Source organism: Littorina saxatilis, linkage group LG4 (genome assembly GCF_037325665.1).
Source record: "Littorina saxatilis isolate snail1 linkage group LG4, US_GU_Lsax_2.0, whole genome shotgun sequence".
Classification (NCBI taxonomy): Eukaryota; Metazoa; Mollusca; class Gastropoda; order Littorinimorpha; family Littorinidae; genus Littorina; species Littorina saxatilis.
In genome coordinates, this window is record NC_090248.1 from 10,671,168 (window position 1) to 10,689,045 (window position 17,878).

Consider the following 17,878-nt stretch of genomic DNA (forward strand, 5'->3'; position numbering starts at 1 on the left):
TCTGAATTTTGGAACGTTTGGCAGTCTCTTTGTTTTTGGATTTGAGAAATCATTAATTAGTGCATAAACTCATCCGGTCCCTAGAAGATCTTTAGTTTCTCTGGATATAAATTCCCCAATAGTCATGCAGTCTGAGCAAAATACTTACCCGAGCAGATCGGGGTTTGGGCTTTCTCTGAGATGTGTTTCTCTTTTCTCAGGCTCTGGTAGTGGCTCTGAAAAATGTAGAGTGATAAATATCAATATGAACATGACAAATTGTGTGGTGCGTTTCTCTTTTCGCAGGCTCGGGTAGTGGCTCTGAAAAATGTAGAGTGATAAATATCAATATGAACAAGTGTGTAGTGCGTTTCTGCTTTCTCAGGCTCTGGTAGTGGCTCTGAAAAATGTAGAGTGATAAATATCAATATGAACATGACAAATTGTGTGGTGCGTTTCTCTTTTCTTAGGCTTAGTTAGTGGCTCTGAAAAATGTAGAGTGATAAATATCAATATGAACATTACACAGTTTGGGGTGCGTTTCTCTTTTCTCAGGCTTAGCTAGTGGCTCTGAAAAATGTAGAGTGATAAATATTTAATATAAATATGAACAAGTGTATGGTGCGATTCTCTTTTCTCAAGCTCAGCTAGTGGCTCTGAAAAATGTAGAGTGATAAATATCAATATGAATATGAACAAGTTTGTGGTGCGTTTCTCTTTTCTCAAGCTCAGCTGGTGGCTCTGAAAAATGTAGAGTGATAAATATCAATATGAACATGAAAACATTGTAGTGCGTACGATTCCTTGCATAGAAAGGAACGTGCCTTTAATGCATTGTTAATTATATACGATACCGATACATGCACAGCCTGGCGGTGACCTTACGATTACTTTTCAAATCTACTGCTGAAATGTTGAAATCACTAAGACAAACTTCGTTCTCGAAATTCTGTGTCACTTCCTTGGGAGACACTATGCAGAAGAAGTGACAGAATGTTTACTATACTACATTATAACATACGTTTTTTGGAACTTTGTTTGGCTTTTATCGATATTGTATCTCTTTATATATATTATCATACGAAATTCTTGATTACGCTATGACATAAATATGACCGATTAACATAACCAACCTTCTTTTTGATGTCATACCTGCAAAGACGATGCACATCATGATGAGAATTCCACCAAACACTAGGAACTGCTTCGACATGATGGCCCCTTTTTCGTCTGCCAGTGTACTGATGTAAAAGTAATCTTGGCAAAAAGCTTTCAGGATCAAAACAAAACAAAACAAGAAAGTTTATTTATTGGAGCAGAAATAAAATAAATAAAATTTATCATGATCTCACTTGTGTCTTAATTCCCAGCGAGCTTCTGGACTACTTGTCAGATAAGTTTATTTTCTGTAGACTCGTATTTATAAGTGTTTGTCTGTCTGTTCACTTAAAAGACCGCTGGGTCGAAGATCAGGGAACGTAACGTTTTGTTTTGTCACAAGGCCAAAAAAAATAGGTCTGTTTACGGTAATATAGGCCAAAAAAATAGGGTCAGTAGGTCGGGATTTTTTTTTTTTTTTTTTTTTTTCAAAAAACCATATTTTTACGTTAATTTGCAAAAAAAACCAAGATTTTTTTTTTTTTTTTTTTTTTTTTTTCCCCAAATGGCAAAAATAAGTCTAGGGTCGCGCGAAAAAAATAGGGTCGGTCGGGTTACCGTAAACAGACTATTTTTTTGGGGGCCTAATATAACGTTCCTATAACATACCTTTCTTGTCTTTAAAAAAAACACACCCGTATTTGGTGGAGCAGTTGATCAAAGACAAAACGCATTATTCACAAAATTTAATACGTCTGTTTGTTTGTTTGTTTGTTTGTTTAACGCCCAGCCGACCACGAAGGGCCATATCAGGGCGGTGCTGCTTTGACATATAACGTGCGCCACACACAGGACAGAAGTCGCAGCACAGGCTTCATGTCTCACCCAGTCACATTATTCTGACACCGGACCAACCAGACCTAGCACTAACCCCATAATGCCAGACGCCAGGAGGAGCAGCCACTAGATTGCCAATTTTAAAGTCTTAGGTATGACCCGGCCGGGGTTCGAACCCACGACCTCCCGATCACAGGGCGGACGCCTTACCACTAGACCAACCGTGCCGGTCACACAAATACGTCGACCTACTGTTCTTTGAAGTGGACTAATGAAGAGAAACTGAACAGTAATGTCAGATCTCAGAATGGCGAGCGTCCATACATTTTAGAAAACGTATAGTAATAAACATTGAATGATTAGGCCTACAAAGGTAAAGCGAGCATTAATAATGCGAATTTCTTTTAAGCATATGTTGCAAGTCAGTTTGCAATCACAAATTGGATAACATGTGAACGTAGTAATTTCATGATGTAACAAGAGGCGAAGCCTTCAAGGCTCACGTAAGAAATCGACAAACAGTAACACAAACTCAATCACTCCGCCTTACACACACACACACAGTAAGCATAGGTGACACTGTGCAAGAAAGCGAGCCACTAGATCTAGATCTGTCTGTCTGCATGTAGCCTACTCACAAGTTACAGGGACACGACTGCCAACTAGTCTCGGCCCGCTCAAAATAAAAACAATGACCGAGACTTTCAGTAATTCCTTCGCGTGACGTCTAACCCTCTTACGTCATAATGTGACGTCTTCAAATGACGAAATGTTAAAGTTTCTACCACATACATACATACGCACGCACGCACGCACGCACGCACAGACAGACAAAAGTTACGAATGCAAAGGCTACACTTCGTGAGCCAAAAACTACCCCCCGCGGGTTAGGGGGAGTCCCATATTGGTTGGGACGAGAAAGAATTTACCCGATGCTCCCCAGCATGTCGTAAGAGGCGACTAACGGATTCTGTTTCTCCTTTTACCCTTTTTATATTTAGTTAAGTTTTGACTAAATATTTTAACATCGAGGGGGAATCGAAACGAGGGTATGGTGTATGTGCGTCTGTCTGTGTGTGTGTGTGTGTGTGTAGAGCGATTCAGACTAAACTACTGGACCGATCTTTACGAAATTTGACATGAGAGTTCCTGGGTATGAAATGCCCGAACGTTTTTTTCATTTTTTTGATAAATGTCTTTGATGACGTCATATCCGGCTTTTCGTGAAAGTTGAGGCGGCACTGTCACGCCCTCATTTTTCAACCAAATTGGTTGAAATTTTGGTCAAGTAATCTTCGACGAAGCCCGGGGTTCGGTATTGCATTTCAGCTTGGTGGCTTAAAAATTAATTAATGACTTTGGTCATTAAAAATCGGAAAATTGTAAAAAAAAATAAAAATTTATAAAACGATCCAAATTTACGTTTATCTTAATCTCCATCATTTTCTGATTCCAAAAACATATAAATATGTTATATTCGGATTCAAAACAAGCTCTGAAAATTAAATATATAAAAATTATTATCAAAATTAAATTGTCCAAATCAATTTAAAAACACTTTCATCTTATTCCTTGTCGGTTCCTGATTCCAAAAACATATAGATATGATATGTTTGGATTAAAAACACGCTCAGAAAGTTAAAACAAAGAGAGGTACAGAAAAGCGTGCTATCCTTCTTAGCGCAACTACTACCCCGCTCTTCTTGTCAATTTCACTGCCTTTGCCATGAGCGGTGGACTGACGATGCTACGAGTATACGGTCTTGCTGAAAAATGGCAGCTACTTGACTAAATATTGTATTTTCGCCTTACGCGACTTGTTTTTTCTTGTATAGAATATAGTCAATGTTTGTAAAGATTTTAGTCAAGCAGTATGTAAGAAATGTTAAGTCCTTTGTACTGGAAACTTGCATTCTCCCAGTAAGGTAATATATTGCACTACGTTGCAAGCCCCTGGAGCAAATTTTTGATTAGTGCTTTTGTGAACAAGAAACAATTGACAAGTGGCTCTATCCCATCTCCCCCCTTCCCCCGTCGCAATATAACCTTCGTGGTTGAAAACGACGTTAAACACTAAATACAGAAAGAAAGAAAGAATGTAAAAACTTTTTACGTGAATTCATCGATGCTCTGTGTGGCGTTTTCAATGACCGTGAGAATAAAAAATAAAAAATAATTTGCTCTATAATTATATCTGCCTCTCTTTATCTCTTTATCTCTATCTCTCTCTGTCTGTCTCTTTATCTTTATCTCTCTCTGTTTCTGTTTATCTCTGTCTCTGTTTTGTCGTGCTCCCTTACTCTCTCATTATAAATGAAATATAAGCAATAATCAACTGAATAAAGACACCTAGCTCAAACTACCTTGTCGCAATTAAGTTAAGGCACATTAGTGATTAAAAATAAGCGCAAACAAACAAACAAACAAACAAACAAAAGCAAAACAAACAAGTATTGAACCATCTTTGAATCACACAACAGCATACCTGTATATTCCAGGGAGACTATTTGGATTGAATCACAGTCCCTTAGAACGGTTCCTAGTTTATACCTTTGGCTTATTTCAGTACAGCTGCCGTTTGACAAACCGCGATTAGGCTGGCGAATCTCTGCAGCTTAAGCAAAGCTTGTCAAATATCCCATCTTAGAACACCAGATGCTGACAAATGGTGATTTTTTTCTCTGCACACATTTCCACGCAAAGACATTCAAATGTCTTTTTAACTTTTACATAAGTTCACAATAACTCAAAGAATTAACTTGAGAAAATAATAATATCAATGGTAGGAGAGAAGGATTTTTCAGTATTTGTTTTAATTCTCGCGTCGTGTCTTAGCTGTCTGAGCTGCAGCTGTCACCCTTGTGCTGTGGTAATGTGTCAGAGTTAAGCCTGACCTTCCGTTGAACCTAATCGGGTTATAGTTATATAGTTTTGACATTTAGTCATATGTTTTGCACAAACATACACACGGACACACTTTGTGAATCAAATTTAACCCTCAGATAACAGTAACATTTCATTGAGCATTTATTATGACGGCTACGATGACTATTACATGAAACGTTGTTAACCCGTGATTTGTAAAAATGTTAAAAAAGTATCGCATTCCACAAAGTAATACATATAGGTTACACATTCTGAGGGAAAATATGCACGATATTCAGGACGAGGTGTGTAAGCTTTTTATCCCATTACTCCGACGTTTTCATTAAAAATTAAAAATAAACACTTTTTGACACAAACTTGGCAAGTGCCGGTTTTCTGCTGGCCAAACCTTTAGCGACCGCAAATCGTGTCATCAAATCCATGTGCGAAACGAGTCCCCTTTTGTCTTTTTGGTAAACGCACCATAAAACGTCTGCTTTTGTATTCAGTCATCTATACTGCTTAAGAAAACGAATAACAGTTATTTCTAGAGTGTTGAAATGAAATTTGATACTGTGCAGTTACCGGCCGGTTTCAGTCGGTGACCGTCAAGTGACAAGTCGGTTGTCCGTGGCATTCGCCAAAAAGACTGCGTGTGTGATTTTACAAGCGATGAGGATGATTGCTGAATTTGTGCTTATTCGAGCTGTTGTGCTTCAATGTTCAAATTTGGATTACTTACTTGTTCAATCGTCATTAATTTTAGCTGAGCCTTACTTTGATGTCTGTCGTTCAGTCTTGCCCGAGTTACCGCTACTGTCGTGCAGTAGATCTATAGTTTTAGTCTGCTGGTTGGCTCACGTAAGTGTAGCCTATGCGATCGTAACTTTGTCTGTCTGTGCGTGCGTGCGTGCGTCTGTGCGTGTGTATGTCTGTGGTAGAAACTCTACCATTTGAAGACGTCACATTACATTGACGTCACATTATGACGTAAGAGGGTTAGACGTCACGCGAAGGAAGTACTGACAGTCTCGGTCATTATTATTTTGAGCGCGCCGAGACTAGTTGGCAGTCGTGTCCTTGTAAGTAGGCTACATGCAGACAGACAGATCTAGATCTAGTGTCTCGCTTTCTTGCACAGTTTCACCTATGCTCTTTCTGTGTGTGTGTGTGTGTGTGTGTGTGTGTGTGTGTGTGTGTGTGTGTGTGTGTGTGTGTGTGTGTGTGTGTGTGTGTGTGTGTGTGTGTGTGAATGAGTGATTGAGTTTGTGTTACTGTTTGTCGATTTCTTACGTGAGCCTTGATGGCTTCGCCTCTTGTTTTTTCAATGTAGGTCAAAAATTGTAAATCTATCTGCATGCATGACCTGAACGACCGTTGTTTACTTTAAAATTGAAAAATAACACACGCAAGATCCGACCTTCTTCACCACCTTTTATTTTAACCGTATCTCTAACTTTGTAAGTGGCAATTTCCATGTTGTTGGTAAACTTTTTCAGTCTGTAGCAGACGATAGATCTGCACCAGACGACAGATGGGACAGGACATCCTTGTTCTGTTGAACCAGATTTAGCAATCAATGTTCTAAAAGCGATAGCAAATGAACAAAACTGTAAGCATACTGTTTTAGTTTATTTCTTATTTCGTCGCTCAGGATTTTGTTGTCGGTATTGATCTAAGTGGTTGCCTATGAAGAGTACTAGAGTTGTGCGCCTTGAATCACTCATTCACTGTCTGTCTCTATCGCTCTTTCCCTCTCTCTCTCTCTCTCTCTCTCTCTCTCTCTCTCTCTCTCTCTCTCTCTCTCTCATCTTCACTCAGCTCTTTTCACCCAAGCAGATTATGTGTATTCTTTGTTGTTTTCTTTATTTCTTCAATGTTAAAATGTATGTAGATCGTTAGCTAAACGTGAGTTTGACTTTTATACCGCAGAATAGTTTAGCTGAAGAAAGAAGTCCCCAGTTAACGATAAATATGCAGATGACCTTTATAAATTATTCAGTTGTACTCGGAGATCAAAGACAATGACCAATGACAGGTGAAATCGGTTGTGATGGATTATCCATATGGTTGTGATGGATTATCCAGAATAATCACCTCCTCAGCTAACAGAGACAGAGAGGCAGGTCATGGGATAAATGCCTTTTATTATTATAAATATTTATTGTTTAGAGCCACTATGATGGGTTGTGGGGTGGTGGTTTGGGCGCGATAGATAAAATATTACGATTTTTAGCATAACAAAGAAAACAAATCCGAATTTCCCAGCGATGGGACTATAAAGTCATTAACAAAATGAAGAGGCGAAGCCATCAAGGCTCACATCGACAAACGGTAACACAAACTCAATCACTCCGTCACACACACACACACACACACACACACACACACACACACACACACACACACACACACACACACACACACACACACACAGAAAGAGCATAGGTGAAACTGTGCAAGAAAGCGAGACACTAGATCTAGATCTGTCTGTCTGCATGTAGCCTACTTACAAGGACACGACTGCCAACTAGTCTCGGCGCGCTCAAAATAATAATGACCGAGACTGTCAGTACTTCCTTCGCGTGACGTCTAACCCTCTTACGTCATAATGTGACGTCAATGTAATGTGACGTCTTCAAATGTTAGAGTTTCTACCACAGACATACACACGCACAGACGCACGCACGCACGCACGCACAGACAGACAAAGTTACGATCGCATAGGCTACACTTACGTGAGCCAATGAAACAAATCTAATAGATGCATTGACTGTGCGGTAGCGCGACTCTGTTGCTGCTAGCTTTCCACTGGGAGGAAGCGACCCGAATTTCCCAGCGATGGGACAAATAAAGTAATGGAAAACAAGTCGCGTAAAGCGAAAATACAATATTTAGTCAAGTAGCTGTCGAACTCACAGAATGAAACTGAACGCAACGCCATTTTTCAGCAAGACCGTATACTCGTAGCGGGGTAGTAGTTGCGCTAAGAAGGATAGCACGCTTTTCTGTACCTCTCTTTGTTTTAACTTTCTGAGCGTGTTTTTAATCGAAACATATCATATCTATATGTTTTTGGAATCAGGAACCGACAAGGAATAAGATGAAAGTGTTTTTAAATTCATTTGGACAATTTAATTTTGATAATAATTTTTATATATTTAATTTTCAGAGCTTGTTTTTAATCCGAATATAACATATTTATATGTTTTTGGAATCAGCAAATGATGGAGAATAAGATAAACGTAAATTTGGATCGTTTTATAAATTTTTATTTTTTTTTACAATTTTCCGATTTTTAATGACCAAAGTCATTAATTAATTTTTAAGCCACCAAGCTGAAATGCAATACCGAAGTCCGGGCTTCGTCGAAGATTACTTGACCAAAATTTCAACCAATTTGGTTGAAAAATGAGGGCGTGACAGTGCCGCCTCAACTTTCACGAAAAGCCGGATATGACGTCATCAAAGACATTTATCAAAAAAATGAAAAAAACGTTCGGGGACTTCATACCCAGGAACTCTCATGTCAAATTTCATAAAGATCGGTCCAGTAGTTTAGTCTGAATCGCTCTACACACACACACACACACACACAGACACACAGACACACAGACACACAGACACACGCACATACACCACGACCCTCGTTTCGATTCCCCCTCGATGTTAAAATATTTAGTCAAAACTTGACTAAATATAAAAAGGAAACAAATCTATTAGATCCTTTGACGTTGGGGTAGCGCGACTCAGTCTGTTGCTGCTAGCTTTCCACTGTGAGGAAACGACTCGAATTTCGAAGCCATGAAAGAATAAAGTAATGGGAAACAAGTCGCGTAAGGCGAAAATACAATATTTAGTCAAGTAGCTGTCGAACTCACAGAATGAAACTGAACGCAATGCAACGCAGCAAGACCGTATACTCGTGGTCCACCGCTCACGGCATAGGCAGTGAAATTGACAAGAAGAGCGGGGTAGTGGTTACGCTATGCTGCATAGCACGCTTTTCTGTACCTCTCTTCGTTTTAACTTTCTGAGCGTGTTTTTAATCCAAACATATCATATCTATATGTTTTTGGAATCAGGAACCGACAAGGAATAAGATGAAAGTGTTTTTAAAACTATTTCGAAAAAAAAATTTTGATAATAATTTTTATATATTTAATTTTCAGAGCTTGTTTTTAATCCGAATATAACATATTTATATGTTTTTGGAATCAGCAAATGATGGAGAATAAGATAAACGTAAATTTGGATCGTTTTATAAATTTTTATTTTTTTTTACAATTTTCAGATTTTTAATGACCAAAGTCATTCATTAATTTTTAAGCCACCACGCTGAAATGCAATACCGAACCCCGGGCTTCGTCGAAGATTACTTGACCAAAATTTCAACCAATTTGGTTGAAAAATGAGGGCGTGACAGTGCCGCCTCAACTTTCACGAAAAGCCGGATATGACGTCATCAAAGACATTTATCAAAAAAATGAAAAAAACGTTCGGGGATATCATACCCAGGAACTCTCATGTCAAATTTCATAAAGATCGGTCCAGTAGTTTAGTCTGAATCGCTCTACACACACACACACACAGACACACATACACCATACCCTCGTTTCGATTCCCCCTCGATGTTAAAATATTTAGTCAAAACTTGACTAAATATAAAAAATGGGGGAAAAATCTAATAGATCCCTTGACTTTGGGGTAGCGCGACTCTGTTGCCGATAGCTTTTCAATGGGAGGAAGCGACCCGAATTTCCCAGCTATGAGACAATAAAGTTATGAGAAAAAAATCCAAAAAATCTAATAGATCCTTTGACTTTGGGTTAGCGCGACTCTGTTGTTGCTTGCTTTCCACTGGGAGGAAGCGACCCAAATTTCCCAGCGATGGGACAATAAAGTAATGAAAAAAGCCAAAAACAAAACTTATTGATCCCTTGACTTTAGAGATGACAAGAAAATATCGGGCGTATTTACGCAATTTGTAAAACATTTTACAAATCACATTTTTACAAATCACGGTTTAACAAACGTTCTGTGTTTTGACAAGGTGGGTGTTTTTGTGTGTGTGGTTTTATTTTTTTTATTTTTATCTGTGACCGCAGTTTCAAAGTCTATCGTAATGATACGTTTTGTTTGTGGTAGGCAGGATTTGAGTAAAAAATATATATATATACTAGAATGAATACCCGCTTCGTCGGGTAGCCGGCTTCGCCGGGAAGAAGTACTTAGAGCCGTACGCCGGCTTCGCCGGGTCCGAACAATGGACCCGCCAAGCTTAGGTCCCTCCCAGATTCGTGGAATGGGAACAGCACGAAATTGATTCAGTGGCCATAATGCCATTCCTGACCATATCGAGTCCCATCCTTGTCGACGAATGTAACCGTGTTAATCACCTTTGGAGGCGAACTCCACTCAAACAGGATTGAGCAATTTATAGCTTATCTGTAAGCCCTTTTGAACTGTTATGGCTTCTCAAAGGAAGGCCAGTACATACAAATTCACAAAAGCCGCCAGACCACATCACAAACAGAACTGAACAATCCCCAGGTGTTGCTCACATAGAGAGAGACACACACACACACACACCCACACAAACACAGAGAAGCCGTATATATAGAGAGATAGATGACAGTGTATTTTTCGCGTGGCTATAAATTGATTCGACCTTTGCACTTTTACAGTGAGGATAATTTACGGGTTCAATTTACGTTCTGGACACTGCGGTGACCTTCTAAAAATAGTAACAGAACACCGGGAATATCCGAAGACGCACTACTCATACTATAGTGCACCTGATACGAAGGAAGGGAGGTAAACGCTGAAAACCTGGAGAAGATGAGAAGATAAGGAAGAGTTACTTATAATGGTGAAATGAACACAAAAACCAAAATCGGTTCTGCGCTGCGCGCTGAGAGCACGTGTTGAAATATCTCATCGATGATATTGTGTCCGGGGTGTAGCTGAATACGGTGTCCAAATTTGAAAAAGATCCACCGAGAACTTTGGCTTTGGTGTGTCGGTATGGGGGCCCGGGTAGCTGAGGTGGAACCAAAATAGCTGAGGTGGAACCAAAATCGGTTCAGCGCTGCGCGCTGAGAGCACGTGTTGAAATATCGACCAGGTTGTGTCCTGTCCCGGGTCTACCTGAATATGCCCACCAAATTTGAAGCAGATCCATCGAGAACTTTGGCCGTGCATCGCGAACTCACAGACAGACACACACACACACACACACACACAGACAGACAGACAGACAGACAGACACAAGTCGTATATATATATAGATATCTTTTGTGACCAAGAAACAATTAACAAGTGGCTCTATCCCATCTCCCCCCTTTCCCCTATCCCATCTCCCCCCCCCCCCCCCTTTCCCCGTCGCGATATAACCTTGAATGGTTGAAAACGACGTTAAACACCAAAGAAAGAAAGAATATATATATATTCACACACACACACACACACACACACACACACACACACACACACACACACACACACACACACACACACACACGCACACATACAAACAAGAAGCATCGTGAGTGTTTCCGTGATTATATTTCAGAGTGTTTTTATAGCGCTAATTGCAAGCGGCATTTTTCCTTCTCTGCTGATAGATATGTGATATATCAGGAAGATATCTCAGGCAGTTTCTGCCGAGTCTCCCATTATCTCTTGTTTAAGAGCAGTACAGAAAGCAGACCACATCTGAAAATAAATAATCATGTGGGCAATTACATACATTTGATTTTTTTTTTTACATTTCATTTCATTCACTCTATGATCCCATAAATGGGAAATTCGGGTCGCTCCCTCCCAAGTAATGGAAAGCTAGCAGCAACGAGAGTAGCGCTACCCCAGTGCGTGCATGTTTAGGTGTAATCAGCCTCCTGCACTGATGGCAGAATGGCCGTACCGAGGTCTTTTACGTGGTGAGACGGGGGTGGGACAGGGTTAGGCCCGCGCTCTTGCAAATTGCCTATCTGGAGCTGTTACCACGGTATGAACGTGAGATAAAGAGCTGACAGCAAGATGTTCATTTAGCAAAACTGCATAACAACCCACAGAGAGCTTTTGCATACCGTCACATTATTAAAACAAGTCTTCCGGTATCATAAAAAAGTGCCTAACTCAAGAAACGAGATCGGCAGTTTTGCTTACGTTACCGTGACAATGGTTTCCGTTGGGCTGAGAGTTTGTACTCTCTAACACATAATAGATATCCTTCCAGGAGCTTCCCCTGTACTTTTACTACGGAAATACCTAACACTGAGATAGGTATTCTTCTTATGAGCGTGACGCTGTGCTACCTGGTGCGCGTTTGTGTGTGTGTGTGTGTGTATGTGTGTGTGTGTGTGTGTGTGTGTGCGAATGCGTGCGTGCGCGTGAGTGTATGTGTGTCTGTGTGCGTGCACGTGAGTGTGTTTGCGTTTGTGTGCGTGTGTGTGCGCGTGAGTGTGTTTGCGTTTGTGTGCGTGTGTGTGTGTGTGTGTGTGTGTGTGTGAATGTGTGTGTGCGTCAGTGTGAGTTTGTGTGTGTGCGTGCGTGCGTGCATGTATGCGTTCGTGTGTGTGTGAGCGTTGGTATTTTGCTTTTCTTTCCGACCATTCATTCAGGTGAACATCGTTATTATCGTGAAGACTCACCGAGCTCTTGCAATATAAACCGGTGCAACAGTTGTCCTGTTCAAACGTGCACTGATCATTCGTGTCCCCACAGTCCCCCTCGGCGCGTCTGTTCCTCACCAAAGCCAGAAACCTGGAGCATAGGATGCGTAACAACCATCAACAAGCTTACACACACACACACACACACACACACACACACACACACACACACACACACACACACACACACACTCATGCGCACGAATTCACACTTACACACACATACACACTGACACACGCACGCACGCACGCACACATACATACACACACACACACACGTACACATAAACGCACTTATGCACGCACACAAGCATGCACGCACGCACACACACACACACACACACACACTGACACACGCACGCATACACGCATGCACACACACAGACACACACACAAACACACACACAGAACGTTCATTTTCTTGCCAAAAGAATAAAGTTAGAGCATCTATACTAGTTATCAGTTATGCTGTTGTGTGACATGCCCCTCAGCCGAACTAAACCCTAAAGCAAATTGAAATGTTCTACCGCCTACTGAGCAATCATTATCAAAAACCAAGAAAGGTAGGTTGTTGGAACGTTTGTTATTGACAAAACAATACATTCACAAATATATATTCATTCGCTTGGGACTTTCCCAACAAGCGACCGAAACATTCGATCAAGCTGAGTTCTTGTTACTCTTTGTTTGGCTGTGCACTTTAAAGACCGTTGTGACTGTAACGTATTGTCTGGAACTCCCTGCCGCTTGAGCTTCGCCAGAGCCCCTCTCTTGACGCGTTCAAAAGTAGGTTGAAGACTCAGTTCTTCCCGTAGCTGGCTGCGACTTTCATGTTCGACGTGATGTGTTGTGCCCCAAAAGACATTCTTGTGCTGTGCTCTGTGAGAGGTGTTTTCGTGCTTAATATTATTTTGTTTGGACCTAGCTATTAATGTGTACATTGTTGTTAAACATTTGTTTGTTGTATGTTTATCAGGGTTTGCTAGTGTGTGGTAGGGTGCGTGTCCGTCTGTAGATGTTAGTTTCTTTGTTAGTCCTGTGTTAACAACTCTTCGACAAGCGCTTAGAACTGTACCCACGGAATACGCGCTGTATAAGTTTCATATTGATTGATTGATTGATTGTTTTGTCAATAACAAACGTTCCAACAACCTACATTTCTTGTTTTTTTATTTTGAATTTTGGAACGTTGGCAGTTTCTTTGTTTTTGGATTTGAGAAATCATTAATTAGTACATAAACTCATCCGGTCCCTAGAAGATCTCTAGTTTCTCTGGATACAAATTCCCCAATAGTCGGACTGAGCAAACTACTTACCCGCGCAGATCGTGGTTCGGGCTTTTTCTGAGATGCGTTTCTCGTTTCTCAGGCTCTGGTAGTGGCTCTGAAAAATGTAGAGTGATAAATATCAATATGAACATGACAAATTGTGTGGTGCGTTTCTCTTTTCTCAGGCTTAGTTAGTGGCTCTGAAAAATGTAGAGTGATAAATATCAATATGAATATGAACAAGTGTGTGGTGCGTTTCTCTTTTCTCAAGCTCAGCTATAGTGGCTCTGAAAAATGTAGAGTGATAAATATCAATATGAATATGAACAAGTTTGTGGTGCGTTTCTCTTTTCTCAAGCTCAGCTGGTGGCTCTGAAAAATGTAGAGTGATAAATATCAATATGAACATGAAAACATTGTAGTGCGTACGATTCCTTGCATAGAAAGGAACGTGCCTTTAATGCATTGTTAATTATATACGATACCGATACATGCACACCCTGGCGGTGACCTTACGATTACTTTTCAAATCTACTGCTGATATGTTGAAATCACTAAGACAAACTTCGTTCTCGAAATTCTGTGTCACTTCCTTGGGAGACACTATGCAGAAGAAGTGACAGAATGTTTACTATACTACATTATAACATACGTCTTTTGGAAATTTGTTTGGCTTTTGAGGAAAGAAATTCTACTTCAAAACAGCTGCTACAGGGTCAAAAAGAGTCTTGCTTTCTTTTATCGATATTGTTTCTCTTTATACATACGAAATTCTTGATTAAGCTATGACATAAATATGACCGATTAACATAACCAACCTTCTTTTTGATGCCATACCTGCAAAGACGATGCACATCATGATGAGAATTCCACCAAACACTAGGAACTGCTTCGACATGGTGAGGGCCCCACTTTTGTCTATTGGCAAGAAGCTTTCAGGATAAAAACACAAAACAAAACAATACAGTTGTTTTTATTGGAGCAGAAATCAACAAAATAGTTAATCATGGTCTCTCTGTTGTCTTCCGAGCGAGCTTCTGAATCATTTGTCATTTAAGTTTATTTTCTGTAAGGCCAAAAAAAATAGGTCTGTTTACGGTAACATAGGCCCAAAAAATAGGGTCGGTAGGTCGGGATTTTTTTTGTTGTTTTTTTTCCAAAAAAACCATATTTTTACGTTATTTTGCAAAAAAAACCAAAAGATTTTTTTTTTCTTTTTTTCACCAAATGCCAAAAAAAAGTCTAGGGTCGCGCGAAAAAAATAGGGTTGGTCGGGTTACCGTAAACAGACTATTTTTATTTTTTTTGGCCTAATATAAGTGTTTGTCTGTCTGTTCACTTAAAAGACCGCTGGGTCGAAGATCAGTGAACGTAACGTTTTGTTTTGTCATAAATATAACGTTTCTTCTTCTTCTTCTGCGTTCGTGGGCTGAAACTCCCACGTACACTACGTGTTTTTTGCACGAGTGGAATTTTACGTGTATAACCGTTTTTACCCCGCCATTTAGGCAGCCATACGCCGCTTTCGGGGGAAGCATGCTGGGTATTTTCGTGTTTCTACAACCCACCGAACTCTGACATGGATTACAGGATCTTTTTCGTGCGCACTTGGTCTTGTGCTTGCGTGTACGCACGGGGGTGTTCGGACACCGAGGAGAGTCTGCACACAAAGTTGACTCTGAGAAATAAATCTCTCGCCGAACGTGGGGACGAACTCACGCTGACAGCGGCCAACTGGATACAAATGCAGCGCGCTACCGACTGAGCTACACTCCCCGCCCCATAACGTTCCGATATCATACATTTCTTGTCTTTTTTTTAAATTCTTATTTGGTGGAGCGTTTGATCAAAGACACAACGCATTATTCACAAATACGTCGACCTACTGATCTTTGAAGTGGACTGACAAATACAAAGATAAATGAACAGAAACTGAACAGTAGCTTTGCTTAATGTCACAGTTGTATTGTCGATCTCACAATGGCGAGCGTCCATACATTTTAGAAAACTTTCTTTATTCTTTCTTTATTTGGTGTTTAACGTCGTTTTCAACCACGAAGGTTATATCGCGACGGGGAAAGGGGGAGATGGGATAGAGCCACTTGTCAATTGTTTCTTGTTCACAAAAGCACTAATCAAAACTTTGCTCCAGGGGCTTGCAACGTAGTACAATATATTACCTTACTGGGAGAATGCAAGTTTCCAGTACAAAGGACTTAACATTTCTTACATACTGCTTGACTAAAATCTTTACAAAAATTGACTATATTCTATACAAGAAACACTTAACAAGGGTAAAAGGAGAAACAGAATCTGTTAGTCGCCTCTTACGCTGGGGAGCATCGGGTAAATTCTTCCCCCTAACCCGCGGGGGGGGGGGGGGGGGGGGGCGTGGTTAGAAAACGTATAGTAATAAACATTGAATGATTACAAAGGTAAAGCGAGCATTAATAATGCGAATTTATTCTTAGCATATGTTGCAAGTCAGTTTGCAATGACAAATTGAATAACATGTTAACGTAGTAATTTCCTGATGTAAAAACGTTTTACGTGAATTCATCGATATTTTGTGTGGCGTTTTCAATGACCGTGAGCATAAAAAAGGAAAACTAATTTGCTCTATAATTATATCTGCCTCTCTTTATCTCTATCTCTCTCTCTGTCTCTGTTTTGCCGTACTCTCTCACTCTCTCATTATAAATGAAATATAAACAATCAACAACTGAATAAAGACACATCAGACTACCTTGTCGCAATTAAGTTAAGGAAAATTAGTGTTTAAAAAAAAGCAAAAACAAACCAACAAACAAAAGCAAAACAAACAAGTATTGAACCATATTTGAATCACACAACACCATACCTGTATATTCCAAGGAGTAGAATATTTGGATTGTATCACAGTCTCTTAGAATAGTTCCTAGTTTATACCTTTTGCTTATTTCAGTACAGCTGCCGTTTGAAAAACCGGGATTAGGCTGGCGAATCTCTGCGGCTTAAGCAAAGCTTGTCAAATATCTCATCTTAGAACACCAGATGCTGATAACAACACACAAATGATGATTCTTTTTCTCTGCACACATTTCCACGAAAAGACATTCAAATGTCTTTTTAATTTTTAATGTCAGATCATAAGTTCACAATAACTCAAAGAATTAACTTGAAAAAAATTAATATTAATGGTATCTTAGCTGTCTGAGCAGCTGTCACCCTTGTGCTGTGGTAATGTGCCAGAGCTAAGCCTGACCTTCCGTTGAACCAAATCGTGTTATAGTTATCTAGTTTTTACATTTAGTCAAGTTTTGACTAAATGTTTTAACAGAGACGGAGAATCGAGACGAGGGTCGTGTTGTATGTGTGTGTGTGTGTGTGTGTGTGTGTGTGTGTGTGTGTGTGTGTGTGTGTGTGTGTGTGTGTGTGTGTGTGTGTGTGTGAGTGTGTGTGTGTGTGTGTGTGAGTGTGTAGCGATTAATAGAAAACTACTGGACCGATCTTCATAAAACTTTACATGAGAGTTCCTGAGTATGGTATCCCCAGACATTTTTTTTAATAACTTTCTTTGATGACGTCATATCCGGCTTTTTGTGAAAGTTGAGGAGGCACGGTCACACCTTTATGGCTTGAGGCCTCGGGGAAACGGATTGCGTTAACTTCATTCTGTGGTTACGACAGGTTGACTAAATGTAGTAATTTCACTCAACACGACTTTTTTTAAATTTGTTTTGGTCCTTTTTACATTTAGTCAAGTTATGACTAAATGTTTTAACATGGATGGGGAATCGAGACGAGGGTCGTGGTGTACGTGTGTGTGTGTGTGTGTGTGTGTGTGTATGTGTAGAGCGTTTCCGAGGAAACTACTAGACCGATTATTATGAAACTTCACATGAGATATCCTGGGTATAATATCCTCAGTCCATTTTTTTCTTTTTTATGATAATTGTATTTGATGACGTCACATCCGACTGTTTGTGAAAGTTAAGGCAGCACTGTCACGCCCTCATTTTGTTTTTAACTAAATTGATTGAAATTTTATTTAAACTATCTTCGACAAAGGCCGGACTTTGGTATTGCATTTCAGCTTGGAGGCTTACAAATAATTAATGAGTTTGGTCATTAAAAATCTGAAAATTGTAATTAAAATTTTTTTTTTTTTTTTTT

General features: G+C 39.9%; 1 protein-coding gene and 1 long non-coding RNA gene across 3 annotated transcripts in view; both read right to left on the bottom strand.

The window, feature by feature from the left end:
• LOC138963942 (uncharacterized) overlaps positions 1-16,717 on the bottom strand; it is a 180,010-nt gene extending 163,293 nt beyond the window's left edge. The window contains exons 1-5 of one of the 2 annotated variants that reach the window (XM_070335799.1): positions 16,584-16,717; positions 14,561-14,655; positions 13,772-13,838; positions 12,435-12,546; positions 11,330-11,496 (exon numbers count right to left, since the gene is read on the bottom strand). In XM_070335799.1, the coding sequence (XP_070191900.1) occupies positions 11,431-11,496; positions 12,435-12,546; positions 13,772-13,838; positions 14,561-14,621 (306 nt within the window). In that variant the 5' untranslated portion in view covers positions 14,622-14,655; positions 16,584-16,717 and the 3' untranslated portion in view covers positions 11,330-11,430. Of the gene's footprint in view, positions 1-11,329; positions 11,497-12,434; positions 12,547-13,771; positions 13,839-14,560; positions 14,656-16,583 lie in introns of those variants that run through there. The other variant, XM_070335798.1, reaches the window with a different exon arrangement.
• Positions 346-4,520, bottom strand: LOC138963946 (uncharacterized). The gene is made up of 3 exons (XR_011454969.1): positions 4,400-4,520; positions 1,132-1,248; positions 346-379 (listed from the first exon to the last, which is right to left on the bottom strand). It is a non-coding gene; the product is annotated as an uncharacterized lncRNA (long non-coding RNA).
• Positions 16,718-17,878: the final 1,161 nt, after the last annotated feature.